This window comes from Oryctolagus cuniculus, chromosome 12, assembly GCF_964237555.1.
Source record: "Oryctolagus cuniculus chromosome 12, mOryCun1.1, whole genome shotgun sequence".
Classification (NCBI taxonomy): domain Eukaryota; kingdom Metazoa; phylum Chordata; class Mammalia; order Lagomorpha; family Leporidae; genus Oryctolagus; species Oryctolagus cuniculus.
Window position 1 is genome coordinate 97,785,586 of NC_091443.1, and position 20,452 is coordinate 97,806,037.

At 49.5% G+C, this 20,452-nt stretch overlaps 1 protein-coding gene across 1 annotated transcript in view; it reads right to left on the reverse strand.

The window, feature by feature from the left end:
- LOC127482730 (monoacylglycerol lipase ABHD2) overlaps window positions 1-20,452 on the reverse strand; it is a 709,665-nt gene that overhangs the window by 25,549 nt on the left and 663,664 nt on the right. The window contains exons 13-18 of the mRNA XM_070054462.1: window positions 19,031-19,194; window positions 16,659-16,859; window positions 13,419-13,571; window positions 6,296-6,511; window positions 1,308-1,911; window positions 740-832 (exon numbers count right to left, since the gene is read on the reverse strand). Coding sequence (XP_069910563.1) covers window positions 19,162-19,194 — 33 coding nt within the window. The 3' untranslated portion in view covers window positions 740-832; window positions 1,308-1,911; window positions 6,296-6,511; ... (1 more) ...; window positions 16,659-16,859; window positions 19,031-19,161. The remainder of the gene's footprint in view (window positions 1-739; window positions 833-1,307; window positions 1,912-6,295; window positions 6,512-13,418; window positions 13,572-16,658; window positions 16,860-19,030; window positions 19,195-20,452) is intronic.

Below are 20,452 nucleotides of genomic sequence, written 5' to 3' on the forward strand. Positions count from 1 at the left end.
GAAACAATGGGCAGAAAAGTACTTACAAGACCTGCTTTGTGGCACGGCAGGTTACGACACTGCCTAGAACAATGTCATTTCATATAGATGCCAACTGGATTCCTGCCTGCTATGCTTTTTTTAAAAGCTTTATTTATTCATCTCAAAAGCAGAATTACAGAGATTCAGAGGGAGAGAGAAATAGAGAGAGAAGGTCTTCCATCCACGGGTTACTCCCCAGATAGACGCAACAGCCAGAGCTGAGCGGATTTGAAGCCAGGAGCCAGGAGCAGTTCCTTCAGGACTCCCACACAGGTGCACAGGCCCAAGGACTTGGGCCCTCTTCTACTGCTTTGCCAGGGCACAGCAGAGAATTGGATCAGAAGTGGAGCTGCTGGGACTCGAACCAATGCCCATGTGGGATGCAGGTACATGCAGGCGGCTGCTTCATCCACTATACCATGGCTCCGCCCACCCCACCCTCCAACCCTCATCAACCCAGGCTGTTCCCACTTGAGATCCAGCTGTATGCTCAAACGCCTAAGAAAGCAGAGGAAGCAGCGCAAGGACTTGGGCCCCCAAAACCACACTGGAGTACTGGATAAAGTACATGGCTTCTGCTTTGGCCTGGCCCAGCCCCGGGACGTTGGAGCCACCTGGGGTAGGAACCCACACATTGAATACCTCTCTTGCACTGCCTTATCTATAACTCTGCTTTGGAAACCAATCTTTAAAAAGAAAAAAAATATCTAGTACTTACTATGAGGTATCAGAACCTTGGACAGGCTGGAATAGAGCACACAGGATTCTTGGGGTTTCTCTACGCTTCTGCTTTCTCTTCAGTGTGTGCAGTCTGTGAAAATTGACCAGATTACGTGCAAATTAATTCGAGTGACCCGTACCCATTTCCCTGCACACACACGTTACAGTTCTGAACAACCCAGAGAAGAGAGGCCATGAGTCAAGGACTGTTCTCATGGACATGGCCAAGGCTACTTCCAGCCAGGGACAGAAAAACCCCCAAACAGAACCAGGGATGTGGGAAAAGTTCTTGCTCTCCCAACCCCCACCACCTGCCCACCGGGACTCCTGTCACACTCCCCATGCCTTTCCTTTCCCCTACACATGTTTCTTCCCCTTGTTTCACGCCTCCCCACAATCATGCCACCTTTTCATGCTCCCCTCTTCCTCTCTCCTCCCGCCTCCCCCTTGACTGTCTTTCTCCTTCTACTATCCCCCTCAAACCCTCACATGCACACCCCTTTCCCGCTCTCTCCACCCAAGTCCCCACCTACAACATGTCAGAAAGGCCAACACAGCAAACTCACCGCAGAGAGAGCGTTTCTGTTCTTCTGGAACAGGAACTCAGTAAGAGATGTAGTCTTCCAGAAGGAGCCGAAAAAGAGGACCGAGCCTAGATTTCCAGAAGCCCAAGGTAACTGATACACCAGACTTGGGCCCCAGCATCTCCGGATCCAGGCCTGACCCTGGGGTTCTGAGTCTCACTCAGGCTCTGCCGGCAGGGTCAAGGATAGCTCCTCATTGCTTGAACAGGCTCTCAGGGAGGAGTCGCCGCACCACAGATTTCCACCTGAGCACCTCAGGTCAGAAGGTTCGGTGCGGCCGGCGCCGCCGCTCAATAGCCTAATCCTCTGCCTGCGGCGCCTCAAGTCCTGGTCGAGGCGCTGGATTCTGTCCCGGTTGCCCCTCTTCCAGGCCAGCTCTCTGCTGTGGCCAGGGAGTGCAGTGGAGGATGGCCCAAGTGCTTGGGCCCTGCACCCCATGGGAGACCAGGAGAAGCACCTGGCTCCTGCCATCGGATCAGCGTGGTGCGCCAGCCGCAGCTCGCCGGCCCTGGCGGCCATTGGAGGGTGAACCAACAGCAAAAGGAAGACCCTTCTCTCTGTCTCCCTCTCTCACTGTCCAATCTGCCTGTCAAATAAATAAATAAATAAATAACATTAAAATAAAAATAAAAAAAGAAGGTGCCGTGCATGTGTGTGCACTTCTGGGTTGCAGCACTGTACGCAGGTGCACTCCACATGGGTGGCTGCCATGGCACCAGGGGACGCATTTGCATGATGCCACATCAACACATTCAGCGTCCAACGCCCCAGGGCCAATTATAGCCTGGCGGCTCCAGACTGTGACCAAGTGAGGCAGCGGTCGATGACCCAGGTACTCTTCTGGGGATTCACCCCCCCACACCGTGGCTATAAAGGCCAAGACTGGGACAGGCCAAAGCAGAAGCCAGGGACTTTTGATCCAATGCTTCATTCTAGGTTCAGGGACCTAAGTCCTTGGGCTGTCTCCCACTGCTTTCCCAGGTGTGCTAGAAGACAGCTGTATCCCACAGGGAACGGCTTCCAGGAGGGGCCGGGGCTGTGGGGTAGCGGGTAAAGCCACCACCAACAGTGCCGACATCCAATGTTGGTGCCAGTTTGAAAACCAGCTGCTCCAGTTTCAATGCAGCTGTGTGGTCACGGAAGGCAGTAGAAGATGGCCCAAGACCTTGTGCCTCTGTATCCTTTCAGGAGACCCCAGCAAGGCTCCTGGCCCCAAGCCCCTGGCTCCTGCCTCAGGATCCGATAAGCTCTGTCCATTGTAGCCAACTGCAGAGTGGACCAGCAGATGGCAGGCCTCTCTCTCTCTCTCTCTCTCTCTCTCTCTCTCTGTAAATCCTAATTACAAATAAATAAAAATATCTTTAAAAAGGCAATTTTTTCAAAAAGGAAAACATGCCTATAAATAAAATAATACCTCAAGGGCATCAACAATTTTATTTAGAATTTGATATTATATGCATTACCTACCCTATTAACACAGAATTTGAAAAAGAGTTTAACTCCATCTTAGAAAAGATTTTGGTACCCATTCATCTCTTCATCCTTACAAACATTCTGTATGGTATTATCTCTGACTTGTGCATGAGGAAATCTTTGTAATATATTTTTTCAGACACTTATGTACACACTTGCAAAAGGACTTGAAACACCTGTGATCTACAGAGTTCTCCACGGAACACAGATCTGCATTTAAAACATGGGTTATGTTAGAAGTAGGCCAAATCATGTCTTCCACAAAGCAAGATTGAATACAGAAAGGTATCATCTGAGGTCACTGTTGCCATTTTCTACGTGCACGTGATCATGTTGGTACTTCTTCTCTCATTTCTCAATTGTAGATACAAATTGGAAGGGAGTTAAGTCCAACTATCCCTATCTGCAGATGACATGATTCTATATATAGGAGATCCAAAAGACTCCACTAAGAGACTATTGAAACTCAGAGTAGAATGTGGTAAAGTGGCAGGATAGAATATCAGCAGCCTATTTGTATACACAAACAATGTCATGGCTGAGAAAGGACTTCAAAGACCAATCCCATTCACAGAGCTACAAAGAAAATAAAATCGCTTGGATAAATAAAACCAAGGATGTTCAATATCTGGGGATCACAACAGATTAAAGAAAGGGATAGAAGAGGACACCAAAAAAACAAATTGAGAAGCTTCTGCCCTGCAAGACTAAAGAGGCAACTAATGGAATGGGAGAAATTATCTGCAAAGTATGCAACTGATAAAGGATAAACTACCGGAAACTTTCAAGAAACTCAACAACAGCAAAACAAACCACCCACTCAAGAAATGGGCAAGGGACTTCAACAGGCTAAATATTTCAAGAAAGGAAATCTAAATGGCCAACAAACACATGCAGAAATGCTCAGGATCACTAGCCATCAGGGAAATGCAAATCAATACTACAACGGCCTTGAGGATATGGAGGGAAAAGGCACCCACATCCACAGCTGGTGGGAATGTAAACTGGTATCGCCACTGTGGAAGACAGTAGGGAGATAAATAAGAAATCTGAATATAGGCCGGTGCCGCGGCTCACTAGGCTAATCCTCCGCCTTGCGGCACCGGCACACCGGGTTATAGTCCCGGTCGGGGCACCAGATTCTGTCCCGGCTGCCCCTCTTCCAGGCCAGCTCTCTGCTGTAGCCAGGGAGTGCAGTGGAGGATGGCCCAAGTCCTTGGACCCTGCACCCCATGGGAGACCAGGAGAAGCACCTGGCTCCTGCCATCGGATCAGCGTGGTGCGCTGGCCGCAGCGCGCCAGCCACGGCGGCCATTGGAGGGTGAACCAATGGCAAAAGGAAGACCTTTCTCTCTGTCTCTCTCTCTCACTGTCCACTCTGTCAAAAAATAAAAAAAAATAAAATAAAAAAGAATCTGAATATAGACGTACCATAGGAGCCAGCCATTCCACCCCTGTGTATATACCCAAGGGAAATGAAAACAACATACGAACAAAGAGTTATTGCTGCCCCCATATTTACTAAGCTCAATTCATAATAGCAAAGATATGCAATCAGCCAAAATGCCCATCACCTCAAGACAGAATAAAGACATTATGGGCTATGTACACCATACATGCATATACAGCCTACATAGCCTGGCTACTGTGCACCCTACTGCAGTAAGCATAGGCCTGTGAAAACCTCTCTGTCTACAAAATGGTTTCATTTCCTTCAGTATGTTCCTAGGAGTGGGTACATCAAAACAGTTTTCCAGGTTGACAGGACTAATTTCACATGAGAAATTGCACTACTATACAGGTATATATTACAGAATACAGACATCGGACCCATAAACCCAATTTTACCTTAAAACACCAGAACAGCAAAGTAAATCTTAAGAAACTGGAAGGGGAAAAAAGATTGAAATGGCAGTGAATCCAACGGCATAGAAAATATCACAACAGACATTCAGTGAGACCAAACTACAGTGCTTGAAAACTCAGTCACCTGACAAAACGTGTATACACAGGAAGCAGGGGAAAAAAGGAGAACAGACTCAAGTGGCTTGACAACAGAAATGAAAGAGGGGCCGGCGCCGCGGCTCACTAGGCTAATCCTCCGCCTAGCGGCGCCGGCACACCGGGTTCTAGTCCCGGACGGGGCGCCGGATTCTATACCGGTTGCTCCTCTTCCAGGCCAGCTCTCTGCTGTGGCCAGGGAGTGCAGTGGAGGATGGCCCAAGTGCTTGGGCCCTGCACCTCATGGGAGACCAGAAAAAGCACCTGGCTCCTGGCTCCTGCCATCGGATCAGCGCGGTGCGCCGGCCGCGGCGGCCATTGGAGGGTGAACCAACGGCAAAGGAAGACCTTTCTCTCTCTCTCTCTCACTGTCCACTCTGCCTGTCAAAAAAAAGAAAGAAAGAAAGAAAGAAAGAAAGAAAGAAAGAAAGAAAGAAAGAAAGAAAGAAAGAAAGAAAGAAAGAAAGAAAGAGGACATCGCTACCAAACTTGCCAAAATAATACTCCAAAACCACTATGGAAAAACCAAGGCACAAGGATTTGGTCAACCTAGATAGAGTGGACTGAGTCTCAGAAAGACACAAACCACTAAAACTGAATACAGTGAACCAAGAATCTCTGAAGACACTTCTAATTTGAAAAAAGACTGTAGTAGCAGAGAAACTGAAACAAACAAACAAAAAATGAAGAAAAGTCCAGGACCAGATGGCTCCACCGGTGAGAACTCCCATGGAAAAGATAATTAAAATGCGTGATTCGCAAACCCTTCCAACAAGGAGATGAAGAGGAAAAGCCTTCCATTTCATTCCATCAGACCAGCCTTATCCCAACATCCAAAACAAGCACATCACAAAGAATGGCACACACATACATACCCGTCAGGAATGGGCCACATGCCTCAACAAAACATTACCAGACGCCAAGCAGAAGCACAACCACTGACAGTTACTCCGGAAATGCAAGGGTGGCTACCATACAAAATCAGTAGATCACAAAACAGAACACACATGGGGAAAGCCCACAAAGTATCCCGATAGACACAGAAAACCCAGTTCACAAAAACGTCCATGCCGTTTGCCATACTAAAACACAAATCATCACATTAGGAACGCAAGGTACACCTCGGCCTGACCAGGCTCTTTCATGAAAAGCCCACAGAGCGCTAACATCACACCCAACGCGAGGAACCCGAAACTGTCCTCCTAGACCAGGACACAGACACGCATTTTCGCTCTCGTTCCTCCCATCAACAGTCTCTGAGGTCTAGAGCAGGGCGGCTGGGCCCTCAAAAAGCAAACACACGGGAATGCGGGGCCGTTCCGGGAGGAGACCGAGCCACCTCTGCTCTCGCACAGCTGCTCGCACCCTGGGGACCCTTCCAGACGGTACGCACAGCACGACCGCGACTCCACCCGCGCCTTCGCGACCCAAGAGGCGCAGGCAGGCTGGCGGCCAAGACCCCCAGCGGGAAAACGCAACAGCCGCGCGTCACTCACCTCCAAGGGGGGTCCGGTCTGCTGGTGGGACAGAGGTCCGCGAAGGCCGTCGTTTCCGGATGGGGCCGAAGAGGAGAAATGCGCCTGGGAAATGGCGCGGCAGCCTCGGACACGCAGCCTCTCCTCATCCTGGCCTGACCCTGGGGCCGCTGGGTCTCCCTGAGGCTCCACCAGCAGCAACGAGGACGGCTCCTCTCCTCACGGCTTGTGCAGGCTCTGCGGCAGGAGCAGACGCGTGGCGCTCACTCCCAGCAGAGCACCGCCTGGCAGTAGGGACCAGGCGTGCGGGTGCACTTCCGGGTCACAGTGCCAGGCGCAGGCGCATTCCCCACTGGATGTCACCATGGCACCCTAAGACGCAGCTGCACACTGCTGCATCCCGCGTCTGAAGCCCCAGGGCCGCTTCCAGTCCCGCCTCTCCAGGCTGTGACCACGGACACAGACGCTGATGGCCCAGGTTCTCTGGACCCCACCTCCCTGCCTCATGGGAGTCCTCAATGGACCTCCTGCCTCCTGCTTCCTGCCTCCTGCCTCCTGCCTGGCCCTGAGCTGGCCGTTCATTACAGCCGCTTGGGGAGAGAAGCAGTACAGAGGGCATCAACAGCACTCTCTCTCTCTCCCTCTCTCTCTCTCTCTCTGAGTGATCGTCCATCTGGGGGTTCACTCCCGAGGTGGCTACAAAGGCCGGGACTGGGACAGAAGCCAGGGACTTTAGCCACCGCTCCATTCTGGGTTCAGGGGCCCAAGTCCTTGGGCTGTCTCCCTCTGCTTTCCCAGGCGCCTTAGCAGACAGCTGAATCCCATGACAAACGGCTTCCAGGGGGAGTGTCGGCACTGTGAGGTAGCAGGTAAAGCACCGCCACAGTGCTGGCATCCCATATGGGCGCCGGTTCGAGTACGGCTGCTCCACTCACTTCCGATGCAGCTCTCTGCTGTGGTCTGGGAAGGCAGCGGAAGACGCCCCAAGTCCTTGTGCCTCTGCACCCATGAGCAGAACTCAACAAGGATCCTGTCTCCTGGCTTCAGATACTCTCAGCTACGCCCATTGCAGCCAATTGGATAATGGACCAGCAAATGGAAGACTTCTCTCCTCTTTCTCTCTTGCTTTCTCTCTCTCTCTCCATTCCTCCCTCCCTATCTCCCTCGCTCTCATCACCTCTGTGTGTACTCTCAATGTCAAATAAATAAATAAGATCTTCAAGAAAAGTAATTTAAAAAGGAAACCATAGCTATAAATAAAATATCACATCAAATCCAACTACTAGAGTTGTTGTTTTTTTTTTTTTTTTTTAGAATTTGGTATTATATGCATTACTTACCCTATTAACCCAGAATTTGAAAAAGAGTTTAACTTGGTTACAACAAATTTTTGGTACCCAGTCATTCTCTTCTTCCTTACAAACATTCTCTGACTTGCACATGAGGAAATCTTTGGGATTTACTTATCAGACACTTACGTACCCACTCACACAAGGACTTGAAACACCTGTGATCTACAGAGTTTTCCATGGAACACAGGTCTGCATCCCAGTCCCTGCCCTCCACAGTCTAGCCCTGCCTTTAAAGTATGGGTTATGTTGGAAATAGACCAAATCGTGTCTTCACAAAGCAAGATAGAATACTGAAAGGTAGCGTTTGAGGTCCCCTGGCTTTTTTAAAATTTTTTGGACAGGCAGAGTGGACAGTGAGAGAGAGATTGGGATAGAGAGAAAGGTCTTCCTTTTCCGTTGGTTCACTGTGCCGATCTGAAGCCAGGAGCCAGGTGCTTCTCCTGGTCTCCCATGCAGGTGCAGGGCCCAAGCACTTGGGCCACCTTCCACTGCCTTCCTGGGCCACATCAGAGAGCTGGACTGGAAGAGCAGCAACCGGGACTGAAACCGGTGCCCCAACCGGGACTAGAACCCAGGGTGCCGGCGCTGCAGGCTAGGATTAGCCAAGTGAGCTGTGGTGCTGGCCACAGTTAGTTACCTTCTAAAATACATGTAAATGCTCTGTAGGGGATCATTACTGAAGGTAACATAATGTAAAATGTTTTAAGTTAGTAAATCTCTATCCTGTTAAAAATAACTTCCTAATTCATTTGTCATCAATTTAACACATGATGAATTAAGTTGATTTCAAATAAACACTGACAAAATTAAATCTTCTTTGTTGCATTTTTCTTTTATTAAATTAATGTAACTTACTTTTCACTTTTTGTGAAAATCCGGCACCCCGACTGGGACTAGAACCCAGGGTGCCAGCGCCGCAGGTGGAGGATTAGCCTAGTGAGCTGTGGCGCAGGCCGGTCCCCTAGCTTTTAATGGGAGCCTAATTCACTATCTCCTCTGTTCAATTTTCTGTCATTTCCTCCTGAATTTCCTGTTTTGAGTCAAGGGTGCTACCAGCTTCTTAGTCTTGGAAGTCTCCCCAAATTGTCCTGCACCCTCTCTGTGCCTGCTGTGTCCTGTGTCCATGTGAGTTGATCTCACCTTGGCCCCTCCTGCCTGGCTTGTCCTCTGTCCACGTGTGAGTTGATCTCACCTGGGCCCCACCTGCCTGGCGTGTCCTATGTCCATATGAGCTGATCTTACCTGGGCCAGTTCTTCCCCTTTCCACTGTCACGGCCCTGGTTCAAATCTCAGGTCCCTCCTGCTCTGCAAGCTGCAGCACCCTAATGTAATGCCCCATCCACTGGCTTGGCTCTTTCCAGCCTACTTGTCACAGGCTAGGCAGTTTGCACCTTCTTCTTAGCTCGGGACCTGTGGAACTGGCCTTATGTACCCTGTGAAGTCTTGGCTTTATCTCAAGGACACTCATGGTTTGCTTCAAGCCATCTTTTTAGCCTGCTTTCATACTTTCCCCATCTACATAATATGTATTTGGTTTACTGGGCATTTTTGGTTCTTGGAGCCCGTCACGTAGTTGGTGCTGTTCCTGCCGGGGCAGAAGCTCTGGGCTACTCCTTTCCCCAGCTCCCCTGCTGTTAAGAAGTCAGCAGATTCTTCATCCTCTCCTTTGGATTACCTGGCTGAGTTCTCAATGAGATCATTTCATTAGGCTCCTAGCGTCCCTTAGCTAGCTGATCTCTCCATGGGTTGTGCGCTACTGGGGACACAGACCCTGCTGTCTTTCCCTGTAAGTCAGGCAGTCTGTGTGGAGCTGAACAACTTGACACTGTCTTTTCTGAAGGCTTAATAACCCAGGCAGAGTGAGAGCCAGGAGTTAGAGGACTGCTGTTTCTCTTCAAGGGATGGAATCTCGCTGAGTGGTGTCAGGGAGGGTCTTCCTCACAGGATGATGGCTGCTTAGGCAGTGTCTGCGTGCTGCGGGGAGTGGAGTGTAATCTGGGCACGTGGTGGGAGAACTGGCAGACCCCTGACCTGGGGTGAGTCTCTGAGCCTTGGCTTCCTGATCTGTGGGGAAGGGATGGCAGTGACTGTGTGTGTCCCGAGTTTGCACAGTCCTGGATGCCTGTCGCTGCTGCCGCAGTCATCTCAGGTCTAGGAATCCCTGACATTCAAAGGCACCTTGCAGTTTCTGTCCGCCTCTGACCTTTTATGGTGCTGGGTTCTGTACCTGGATGGAGGGTGGCAGCAGATCCCAAGTTTTCTTTGTAAAAGCTTTTTGAAAATTCAAGTTGAAGCATTTAAAAATTTTGTTTGTTTATTTATGTAAGACGTTGAGTGACAGAAAAAAGAGAGGGAAATCTTCCATCCAGCGGTTCACTCCACAAATGCCTGCAACAGCCAGGGCTGGGCCAGGCCAAAGTTAGGAGCCCAGAGTTCCTTGCGGGTCTCCATGTGGGCGGCAGGGACACAAGCACTTGAGCCATCACCTGCTGCCTCCCGTGGTGCACGTGAGCAGGAAACCAGATCTGCATCATGGAGCAACCGAGACTTGAACCAGACTCTCCAGTGTGGGATGTGGGTGTCCCAAGCTGCAGCTTAACCTGCTGCACCACAATGCCTGCCACACTTTGAAGCAATTTAATGATAAATTTTAGCTTACAAATTATGTATGTTCCTTTTATAAATCTTGAAAAATATAAGTGGATAGGAAAAAAATAATTCCTCATCCTGCATCCTAACTGTGCATAGACAGGCACAATTAACATTATGTGTTTATTTAGTATTGTTTATTCTTTTAAAAAAATTGTATTGATTTTAAAAATTGAATTTATTGGCCAGCTCTGCAGCTCACTTGGCTAATCTACCTGCAGCACCGGCACCCCAGGTTCTAGTCCTGTTTAGGGTGCTGGATTCTGTCTCGGTTGCTCCTCTTCCAGTCCAGCTCTCTGCTGTGGCCCGGGAAGGCAGTGGGCCCTGCACCCACATGGGAGACCAGGAGGAAGCACCTGGCTCCTGGCTTCGGATCGGTGCAGCTCCGGCCATAGCAGCCATTTGGAGGGTGAAGCAATGGAAGTAAGACCTTTCTCTCTGTCTCCCCCTCTCTTACTGTCTAATTCTGCCTGTCAAAATAAATAATAGAAACATTTTACAAAATTGAATGTATTTTATAAATCTGTATTCTGATTTTTGAAGTAGCATAAGCCTTTTCCATATTATGAAGGTTTTGTGGGAGTGAACTAGAAAATGGGAGATCCTTCTCCTCTCTCTCTCTCTCTCTTTTCTCTCTCTCAGCCTCCTTTGCCTTTCAAATAAGATGAAAATACATTAAAATTAAATGCCTGTGATAGTGGTTTATGCTAGAGATTTGATATCGATATATGTACACATTCACACATACATACACACATATCCCAATAAGTAAATAAATAAATAAATTCCTACATAAGACCCAAAACTCTAAAATGACTAGAGAAAAGCAGAGGGAAATGTCCATGGCATTGGTCTGAGCAGTAATTCTTCAATGTGACCTCAAAGGCGTGGGCAACAAAAGCAAAAATAGACATGTGAGATTGCATACCAGAAAATCCTTCTCCAAGCAAGGAAACAAGTAACAGAGTAGAGAACCGACATGCACACACTGAGAGAGGATACTTGAAATCATTTATCAGGTGAGGGGCTACTACCTTAATACAAAGAACTCAAATGAATCAGTAACAAGAGAACAAACAGCTCCTGAATGGACATTTCTCCAAAGAAGACATACATACAAGTAACCATCGCCAAGTATGAGAGAAATGCAAATTAAAACCACACAGAGAGGCCAGTGTTGTGACAAGGCGGGTAAGTTGCAACCTGAGACGCTGACATCCCACACGGGCACTGGATTTTGTCCCACTCCCTTCACTTCCAATCCAGCTCTCTGCTAATGACCTGGGAAAAGCAGTGGATGATGGACCACGTGTTTGGGTCCCTGCATCCAGGGGCTCCTGGCTCCTGGCTTTGGTCTGGGGCAGCTCTGGCCATTGCAGCCTTCTGGGGAGCAAACCAGCAGATTAAAGGGCCCTCTCTCTGTCCCTCACTCTCTCTTCCAACTCTAACTTTCAAATAAACATACAAATCTTCAAAATCGATAAATAAAAATAAAACCATATAAGATGGCATGTCACTCCACTAGACTGGCTATTCCCACAAGACCCAAGCCACAGGTGCAGAAAGAGGGGTTAGCACACTTCTCCAGGGAATGTCAGTCAGTGCAGCATGTTGAAAACAAGCATGGAGAATCACTAAAAGCTAAAAACAACTCAAACTCTCCCAGGACCCCACCAGCCCACATCTGGATTTATGTACATGTGCATGTAAGGTGTATATGTACATGCATGTAATGTGTGCATGTGCACGCATGTGACATATGTGACATGTATATGTGTGATGTGTTTGTGTACATGAATGTGATATGTATGCGTGAATGTAATGTGTGTATGTGGTATATACAGGAGTACATATATGTATATGGCAGAGCCATGTCTTCACTCACATGTCCACTGCAGCACTGCTCACCACAGCCAAGACAACGGAAACGCATGAATGCCCCTTGGCAGGTGAACGGACAAGGAATGGGAGCTGCAACACACCCAGGAATACCCGGACCCAAAACACCCACAGGAGGGTCTGTCATTTACATCATGTTCATGGAGATGAAAGTCATGTACTGTATATGAAGACTCCAAAGTCCTTAAAACACAGGATTGAAATGTTCTTACTGGGGCTGGTGTTGCAGCACAGGGGGTTAAGTCACCACCTGTGTCCCCAGCACCCCATGTGAACACCAGTTCATGTCTTGGCTACTCCACTTCTGATCCAGTTCTCTGCTAATGTGCCTGGAAAAGGAGCAGGACATGGCCCAAGCTTGGGCCCTTGACACACACACTGGAAACCTAGATGGTGTTCCAGGTTCCTGACTTCTGCCAGGCACAGTCCCAGCCATTGTGGCTATTTGGGGAGTGAACCAGCAGATGGAAGATCTTTCTTCTCTCCCACTCTGTGTGTTTCTGTGCGTGTGTGTGTGTGCGCACATGCGTCCCTGTGTGTTTCTACCTCACCACACACCCGTAACTGCCCCTCAAGTAAATAAATAAATCTTAAAAAAACAAAAAAAGGGAAGGGGAAGAAATACCAGAGAGTTGATCTGTCTCCACCCAATGAGAACACAGCAAGAAGATGGCCGCCCTCACCAGGAACCCAACCATGCTAGCACCTGGGTCAGACTTGCAATGCTGAGAACCAGCAGAAAGTCAATGCCTGTGGCTGGGCCAGGCCAGCTGTGGGGTTTGTTACAGCAGCCTGAGCTGACTAACACAAGCCCAAGGCCTCCAGAAGAGCATGTGACAACCTGACACAGCTAATCTGTGAACTCACGTCCCCACATGGCCAGGCCTGGTGCTGCAGCAGATACAATTCCCATTGCCCCCAGCTCCGTCTCCTTACTGGCATCACCAGATGGGAGAACTCCATCATCACCACTGTGTGTCCTACCGACACAGCAGGCACACTTGCGGGGAAAATCACAGCATTCCACTCCCTTAGGACGACCACCTAGCAAATCAGGACAAGACAGTCAAGAGTGGGAATTGAGAAATTGTCTCTATAATGTGCCTGCAGTAAGCCACGCTGCTAACAAAGTAGGAGAGGTCTCAGATGGGTGAGTCACATGGCCGGTGGCAGGCACCATGGAGAGCTGGCTACAATGCACACCTGGGAGCGGGTGAGCTCTCGGAAACGAGGGAGCTGCTTACCGTCACTCAGGTCTTGCAGGAGACCCTCCTGGCAGGAGAAATCCAGGCTCACTTTCATGGTGACAGTGAAGGTGGCCGCCTGCCCAGGCTGCAGGGGAAACTGGGTGAGGGTTTCTTCCAGCTTCCAGCTCAGGAAGTCACCGTACAGCTTCTCTGCAATGGTAACAACAATAGTGATGTTGATGGTGATGGCAGAGCAGAGGCACAATGAGACTGACACCAACCCGGCTGGGAAATTCTGGCACAAGCTCAAAAACAAAGACAAGAAGCATTCAAGACGTCGGAGAGCAAAAAGTCCCAGGAAAAGTCCTGAATCAGAAGAGGCCGTGAGGCACAAAGAGGAGGGAGAATGCATCATGTTACAACCAGCTACAGCACTCTCCTTGCCTGCCCAGAGGGCTTTTCCTTCCTCAGAAGTGCTTCACTGGAGAGATGAACTCTGGGGCTGAGGCCACAGAGCCCTAGGGGCAGGGGACAGAGAGGCGGTGGTGTATGGAGGAGAAGGGAGGTGTGAGGAACATCAACCCTGACTGTAGCTGACCTGCAGGAGGCACCTGCCAACCACAACCCTAAAGGAAGGGGAGGAACAGGTGGCAAACGTGGGCTCAGTGCTAAGTGGTATCACCGAAACACCAAGAGCCAGGCAGCTGCTGTCCGCGTGCTCCCCTGAGCAGTACCTGCTAAGATCGGTGTATATACTCTCTCCCTGACTTCTGCATGGGCTCTGCTCCCCATCCCATCTTAGGAAGGGCACCACGTCCACACAGCATCTGGCACTCTGCTGTCCAACCCTGACCGCAAGCCTGTGAAACGGTGCCATTCTTTCAAGTGTAATTCTTTACATGAGTGTGGTGCACCGAGATCCTGGGATAACCACAAGGCCAGAATGTCAGTGATGCTCCAGGTCTCACACACAGAACCCTGGGAGGCCAGCATGAGCACACTCAGACACCAAACAATCTGCTTATGTTGTAGGAAACTCTGTGCCTTAAGTGATGTGTGCAAGTCACAGGCAGCGCCACGCTCAGGGACCATCTGATGCCAAACAACCAAAGCCTTTATGGCTAAGGCACAGCTGCGGGCAGGGCCAGTGAGCCTTCTCTGTGGCTACAGTGCCATGGCAAGCTACACAGCTCGGGCACCAGATTCAAGACCAGGCCCTGCCTCACAGGCAGCCCTTCCTGTTTGTTTCTTCTCTGTATTTCTGTGCTACCAGACAGAATGAAGAAAGCAGCTTCTCAAAATCCCACAGAGGGACGTGCTGCCAGAGGGAACAGGAGAAACAGATGTCAACCGTGGTGCACACATCACTCATTCTCCCCCTGAGAAAAGTGGTGTCAGCATCTTAACACCGAGTAGCACTGGGTGACGAGCAGGGACCGCTCAGCTCTGCTGTGCTTGCCGGCTTCTCCCTGCACCTGGGCTCAGCTCCAGCATCGGTGGGAAAAGACGCAGCCCAAGAAGCTCGGCCCAATCAAACCCTGCATGAATCTTCAATCACGCTGGCATGGAGTCAGCACTTCTTGTTGAAGAAAAAAAGACATCCAGCAGTGTGTGGGGGTGTGGCTACATATGTGCATGTGTCTGCATGTGTGCACACCCTCACACACGTGGATCACAGGACATTTGTTGGAAAGCTAAAACAAACAGTAGACTTTTCTGAATCTGGGACTATTTAAGCAAGAGTGAAAGTTGGCATCTTCCCAAGCCTACAAAGGAAGACTTGTTGCAGGTGAATTATAAGTAGGAGGGTTAAATCAGTAGACAATCCTGGTCTTGAAATGTGGTGGTGTGTAACGCCTCATCTCTCTGGAGGGAATGTGTATACACGGGGACGAGCTTGTCCCGTAAAAGCTTGAGGGGCCCATAAAGGCTGGCCCGATACTTCAGAGCACTAACCCTCACTGCACACTGAACATGCAAAGGAGTTCAAATAAGCCAGGAGGGGCAGAAGTCGGGCAGGAGTGGGGCACAGTGGTTAAGAAGTCACCCGCGGGTAGGTATTGTACTGCAGCAGATTAAACCTCCCTGTGGAGTACCCACATCCCATGCTGGAACACCTGGTTCAAGTCCCAGCTAATCGGCTTCCCCTATCCAGCTTCCTCTGGGAGGCAGCAGATAATGGCTCAATTACTTGAGTCCCTGCCACCAACGTGGGAGATCCGGTTGGAGGTCCAGGCTCCCAGCTTTGACCTGGCCCAGCTGCAGCTGTTGTGGGCATTTGGAAAATGAACCAGAAGATGAAAGATCTATTCCTCTGTCACTTTGCCTTTCAAATAAATATACCAACATTTAAAAAGTAAAGAAAAAAGAATTTTATTTAAAAAAAAAAAACACTTGAGATGCCTGCAAGTTTGAGTTCCAGCTCCACTTCTGACTCCAGCTCCCTGCTAATGCACACCCTAAGAGTGAACCAGCAGATGGGATCTTTCTCTCCCTCTCTGTCTTCATTAGCCTCTCTGTCTCTGACTTTCAAATAAATTAAACAAATAATTTTTTGTAGTAAAATAGGTCAGGATAGCAAGGAAGACGGGAGGAGGGAAAACAGAACAAGAAACTTTTCTTTCTCTGAGGTTGGTGTCTGAAGAATGGGGGGTTATTCAGGGTGAGCACAGACGCGTTAAAGCACTGTGGGGGCCCTGCCGGGACCCTCAGTGTCTCCCAGCTGTCGGGCAGGATCAGGAAAGGACACAGGGTGCCAGTAGGTTTAGCGGCATCGGGCACTGAGACCACAAATGCAGTCCTGCAGAGAGGAGGGTGCACCAAACACCACCACTGCCAAAGCAAGCCTGGGTCCAGCGCTTCGGTGCCCAGTACTGTCCACCTGTGTCCTGCATTCTCAGGATGGCCCCAGGAGGTGAGAACCGTGGTTGACACTTGTGCAGCACCTGCTAAGTGACAAGCACTGCTCTGGGTTCTCAGGCATGGAGGATGTCACAGTGAAATAAACAGATTATCAGAGCACCCACCCTGATAGCCCTCCTGTGGTCACTGGGACAACTTCATACGGAAAAAGAATGTCAAGTGCCTCACATCTGGCACATGGAATGAGCTCTAGGGTGGGAGCTCTTCCTAATTTTAAGATAGAAAATAACTCTACCAGCGGCACAAAGAAAGAAAACGTTGCAGGCACCAGAGAAGCATTCAATCCACAGAGCAGGCATTCAGTAGGCTCGGCGGGCCCAAGGTGAAGCTGAGGCAAGAATGGAAATAGATGCTCGTTAATATCCACAGGCAAACCTGCTGCTGTCGCCATGGCCCCACACAGGAGCCTGGTGCACGTTCCCAGCTTCTAGTGCTGGTGGTCATCTGTCACCACTGGCAGCCTTGCTTTGTACAGCAAAAGAACCAGGAATTATTCCCTTTGTATATTCTGGAAGCAGATGGTTTGTTTCCATTAAGTTAATTCCACATGTAGATGTATGGCAGCTTGGGAGGAAACTAAAGAAAGAATGATGGTTTTAATTTTTCACTCCTAACTGTGTTGCTCTGAGATGGCTACACCGGGCTGTGTGTTACATGATTATCATGCTTCTGCCTCCTAAGGGTGACTACACCAAAGCTGAGAATCAGGAGACTTTGGTCCTCCTGCTGGTTCCCCGCCCACCTGCCATGTGACCTTAGTCAGTCACCTCTTCTGCCTTTACTTCCCCTGTCCATAAAAAGGAGGAGAGTAACACAGGCCCCAGGCATCCTAGGCCTAACTAGAGACAAGCCGAGCAAAGCAACACAACACAGGGACACATCAGGGGCCAGCATCTGGCTCAGCCATTAAATGCCTGGGACCCCTGCATTTCCCCTCCAGGCTCAGCTCTGCTCTGGATTCCAGCTTCCTGCCAGTGCACACCTTGGGAGGCCCTAAGTGATGGCTCACGTACTTGGATCCCTGTGACCCATGAGAGAGGCCTGAATTGAGTTCTGGCTTTGGCCTGTCCTGGCCCTGGCTGTTGCAGGCCTTTGGCCCTCTGGGAGTTAAAACAATCTATGGATAATCTTTGTCTCTCTCTCTCTCTGTCTTTCTGCCTTTCAGAGAAATGAAAGTAAATTTCTTTTTTTAAGATTTATTTTATTTGAAAAGCAGAGTTACAAAGAAAAAGAACAGAGAGAGAGAGAGAGAACTCTTCCATCTGCTGGTTCACTCCCCAAATGGCTCCAACAGCCAGAGCCGGACCAGGCCGGAGCCAGAAGCCAAAAGCCAGGAGCTTCCTCCAAGTCTCCCACAGGGACCCAAGCACTTGGACCACCTTCCATTGCTTTCCCAGCATACTAGCAAGGAGCTGGGTCAGAAGTGGAGCAGCTGGGGCACAAACTGGTACCCACATGGGATATCAGTGCCACAGGCAGTGGCTCAACCAGCTACACCACAGTGCCAGCCTGAAAATAAACGTCTAAAGATTTTTAAGACCAACCAGGTGTGGGCAAGACCCAGCGGAAAATTAAACTCGAGGCAGGGAAGAGAAGGTGACTGGGCTGCATGTCTGCCAATTGCCACCTGCCTGGTTGCCATGCATGTCACCCACACCCTGCATCACCAGCAGTAAACACCCAGTGGGGCTGCCCAGCACACAGATGACAGACAAGAGCATTTGCTCCTGGGGTAGCACTAGGACTTGCTGGGAGGAAAGCTGGGGAACTTTCTGGGGTGATGGAAATGTTCTGTATTACATCTTGACGAGGGCTTAGATTACACAATGACATGGGCCAGCATCTGTTGGACTCATCAGATGGAACATGTTAGACCTGCACGTTTCAGCACATACGCATTTTATCAAAAACATCCAGCTCAGAAGCACTCATCGGTGCTTCTGAATTCTGGAACTTTAGACAAGATACTGGAGGGGGGAGGGGAGGTATGCAGGTAGGAGGCCAGAGAGATGTGTCACAAAGCAAATGCAGCAGAATGCTAGGTATGGAAGCTACATAGCAGGCACACAATTGTTTAGATAGGATTCCTACAAGTCTGCAATGAATACTGTCCTGATAAAAGGCAGGAAAGAAAGGGATGGCTGGCACGGGACTGAGTTCCAGAAGAGTTCAAAGGCACAGCAACAGCAAAGGAAACAGCAGCCCAGAAAGGTGGAAAAGCTACACCTTGGCCTTGGCACTGTGGTGCCGAGGGTTAAGCAGCCTCCTGCAATGCCGGCATCCCAGATGAGCTTCAGTTCGAGACGTGGCTGTTCCACTCCTAATCCAGCTCCCTGCTAAAGAGCCTGGGAAAGCAGCGGAGGTTTCCCCAAGTGCTTGGGCCCCGGCTATCCACGTGGGAATCCTGGATGGAGTTCCTAGCTCCTGGCTTCAGCCTGGCCCAGCCCTCAAGGGCTGAGTCAGGAGGCCACCCTGGGCTGTGGGAACCATGGGATCGGCCTGCTCTCATCTCCCAGTCTCCAACTCAGTAACCAGTCTGCTGAGGATCTGACCCCTGTTCAGATTCAGTAATGGGAACCAAGGGCATTAAGGGGTCTGTCTCATGCCTGTAGCATGTGGTGTGTGATCTCCACCCCAACCAGTGTTGAACCAAACTAAAGGATGTCTGAACAGTAACTATGTAAAACATCGCTTGTGCAAGGCAACAATGCAAACTTCCCAGGGTCTGACGCACTGACCACACCTACCCTTGGTGGGGAGCAGTTTGGAGGTGACCTCCAGTGTCTCCAGGGGTTCCTGGCCAATGTTTTCTAAGGTGACGATGAGTTGCTCAGTCCCTGTGTTGAAGAGCTGCATAGACACGTTGGTAGATTTCTCGTCACCAGAGGAAGGCTGCAACAAGTGTACCAATCTAAACCAAAAGCAAGGAGAGTAAACTGAAGGAAGAAACCAATGCTGTGTAGGAATGATTCACATCAGGAGCCGGTGCTGTGGTATAGTGGGTAAAGCTGCTGCCTGCAGCACAGCATCCTATGTGAGCGCCAATTCAAATCCTATCTGCTCCACTTCCAATCCAGCTCTCTGCCAATGTGCCTGGGAAAGCAGCGGAAAATGACCCAAGTACTTGGGCCTCTGCACCCATGTGGGAGACCCAGAAGAAACTCCTGGTTCCTGGCTTTGTCCTGGCCAAGCCCAGTCATTTGGGGAGTGAACCAGCAAATGGAAGTTCGATTCTGTCTGTCTGTCGCTCTTTCTCTCCCTTTCAATTAATTAAAAAAAAAAGATTCACATCAGGTTAAAGGGTGACCACATTTTGGTATTCAGAAATAGGAGCTAGAGGTGCTGGCACTGTGGTGCAGCCTGTTAATGCCCTGGCCTGATGTACCGTCATCCCATATGAGTGCCGGTTCTAGTCCTGGCTGCTCCACTTCCCATCCAGCTCTCTGCTATGGCCTGGGAAAACAGTGGGAGATGGACCAAGCCTTGGGGCCCCTGCACCCAAGTGGGAGACCTGGAGGAAGCTCCTGGCTCCTGGCTTTGGATAGGCACAGCTCCAGCCATTGCAGCCAATTGGGGAGTGAACCATTGGATGGACGACCCCCCCTCTGCATCTCCTTCTCTCTGTATAACTTTGACTTCCAAATAACTCAAGGGGCTTCCATAGCCTTGGAAACTCATGACTGGTGCATAGGGAGATTATTGATGCCATAAACAGGAGTGTCAATTTGTAAAGTCAACAACAGGAGTCACTGTGCACTTACTCCTCATGTAGGATCTCTGTCCTTAATGTGCTGTACACTGAGGCTTAATGCTATAACGAGTACTCAAACAGTATATTTCACTTTGTGTTTCTATGGGGGTGCAAACGATTGAAATCTTTACTTAATGTACACTAAACTGATCTTCTGTAAAAAAAAAAAAAAAGAAAAGAAATTATCAATTCCCAACTTGACTCTCACTGGGATTAAACATGACAATAGGTCTGATCTGATTTCATCATCATTTAAAAAAAATCATCTATTATTTTTCACTTTATGTTTCTGTGTGGGAGCAAACTGTTGAAATCCTTACTTAAGGTATACTAAGCTGATCTTCTGTATATTAAGATAATCGAAAATGAATCTTGATGTGAATGGAAGGGGAGAGGGAGTGGGAAAGGGGAGGGTTGT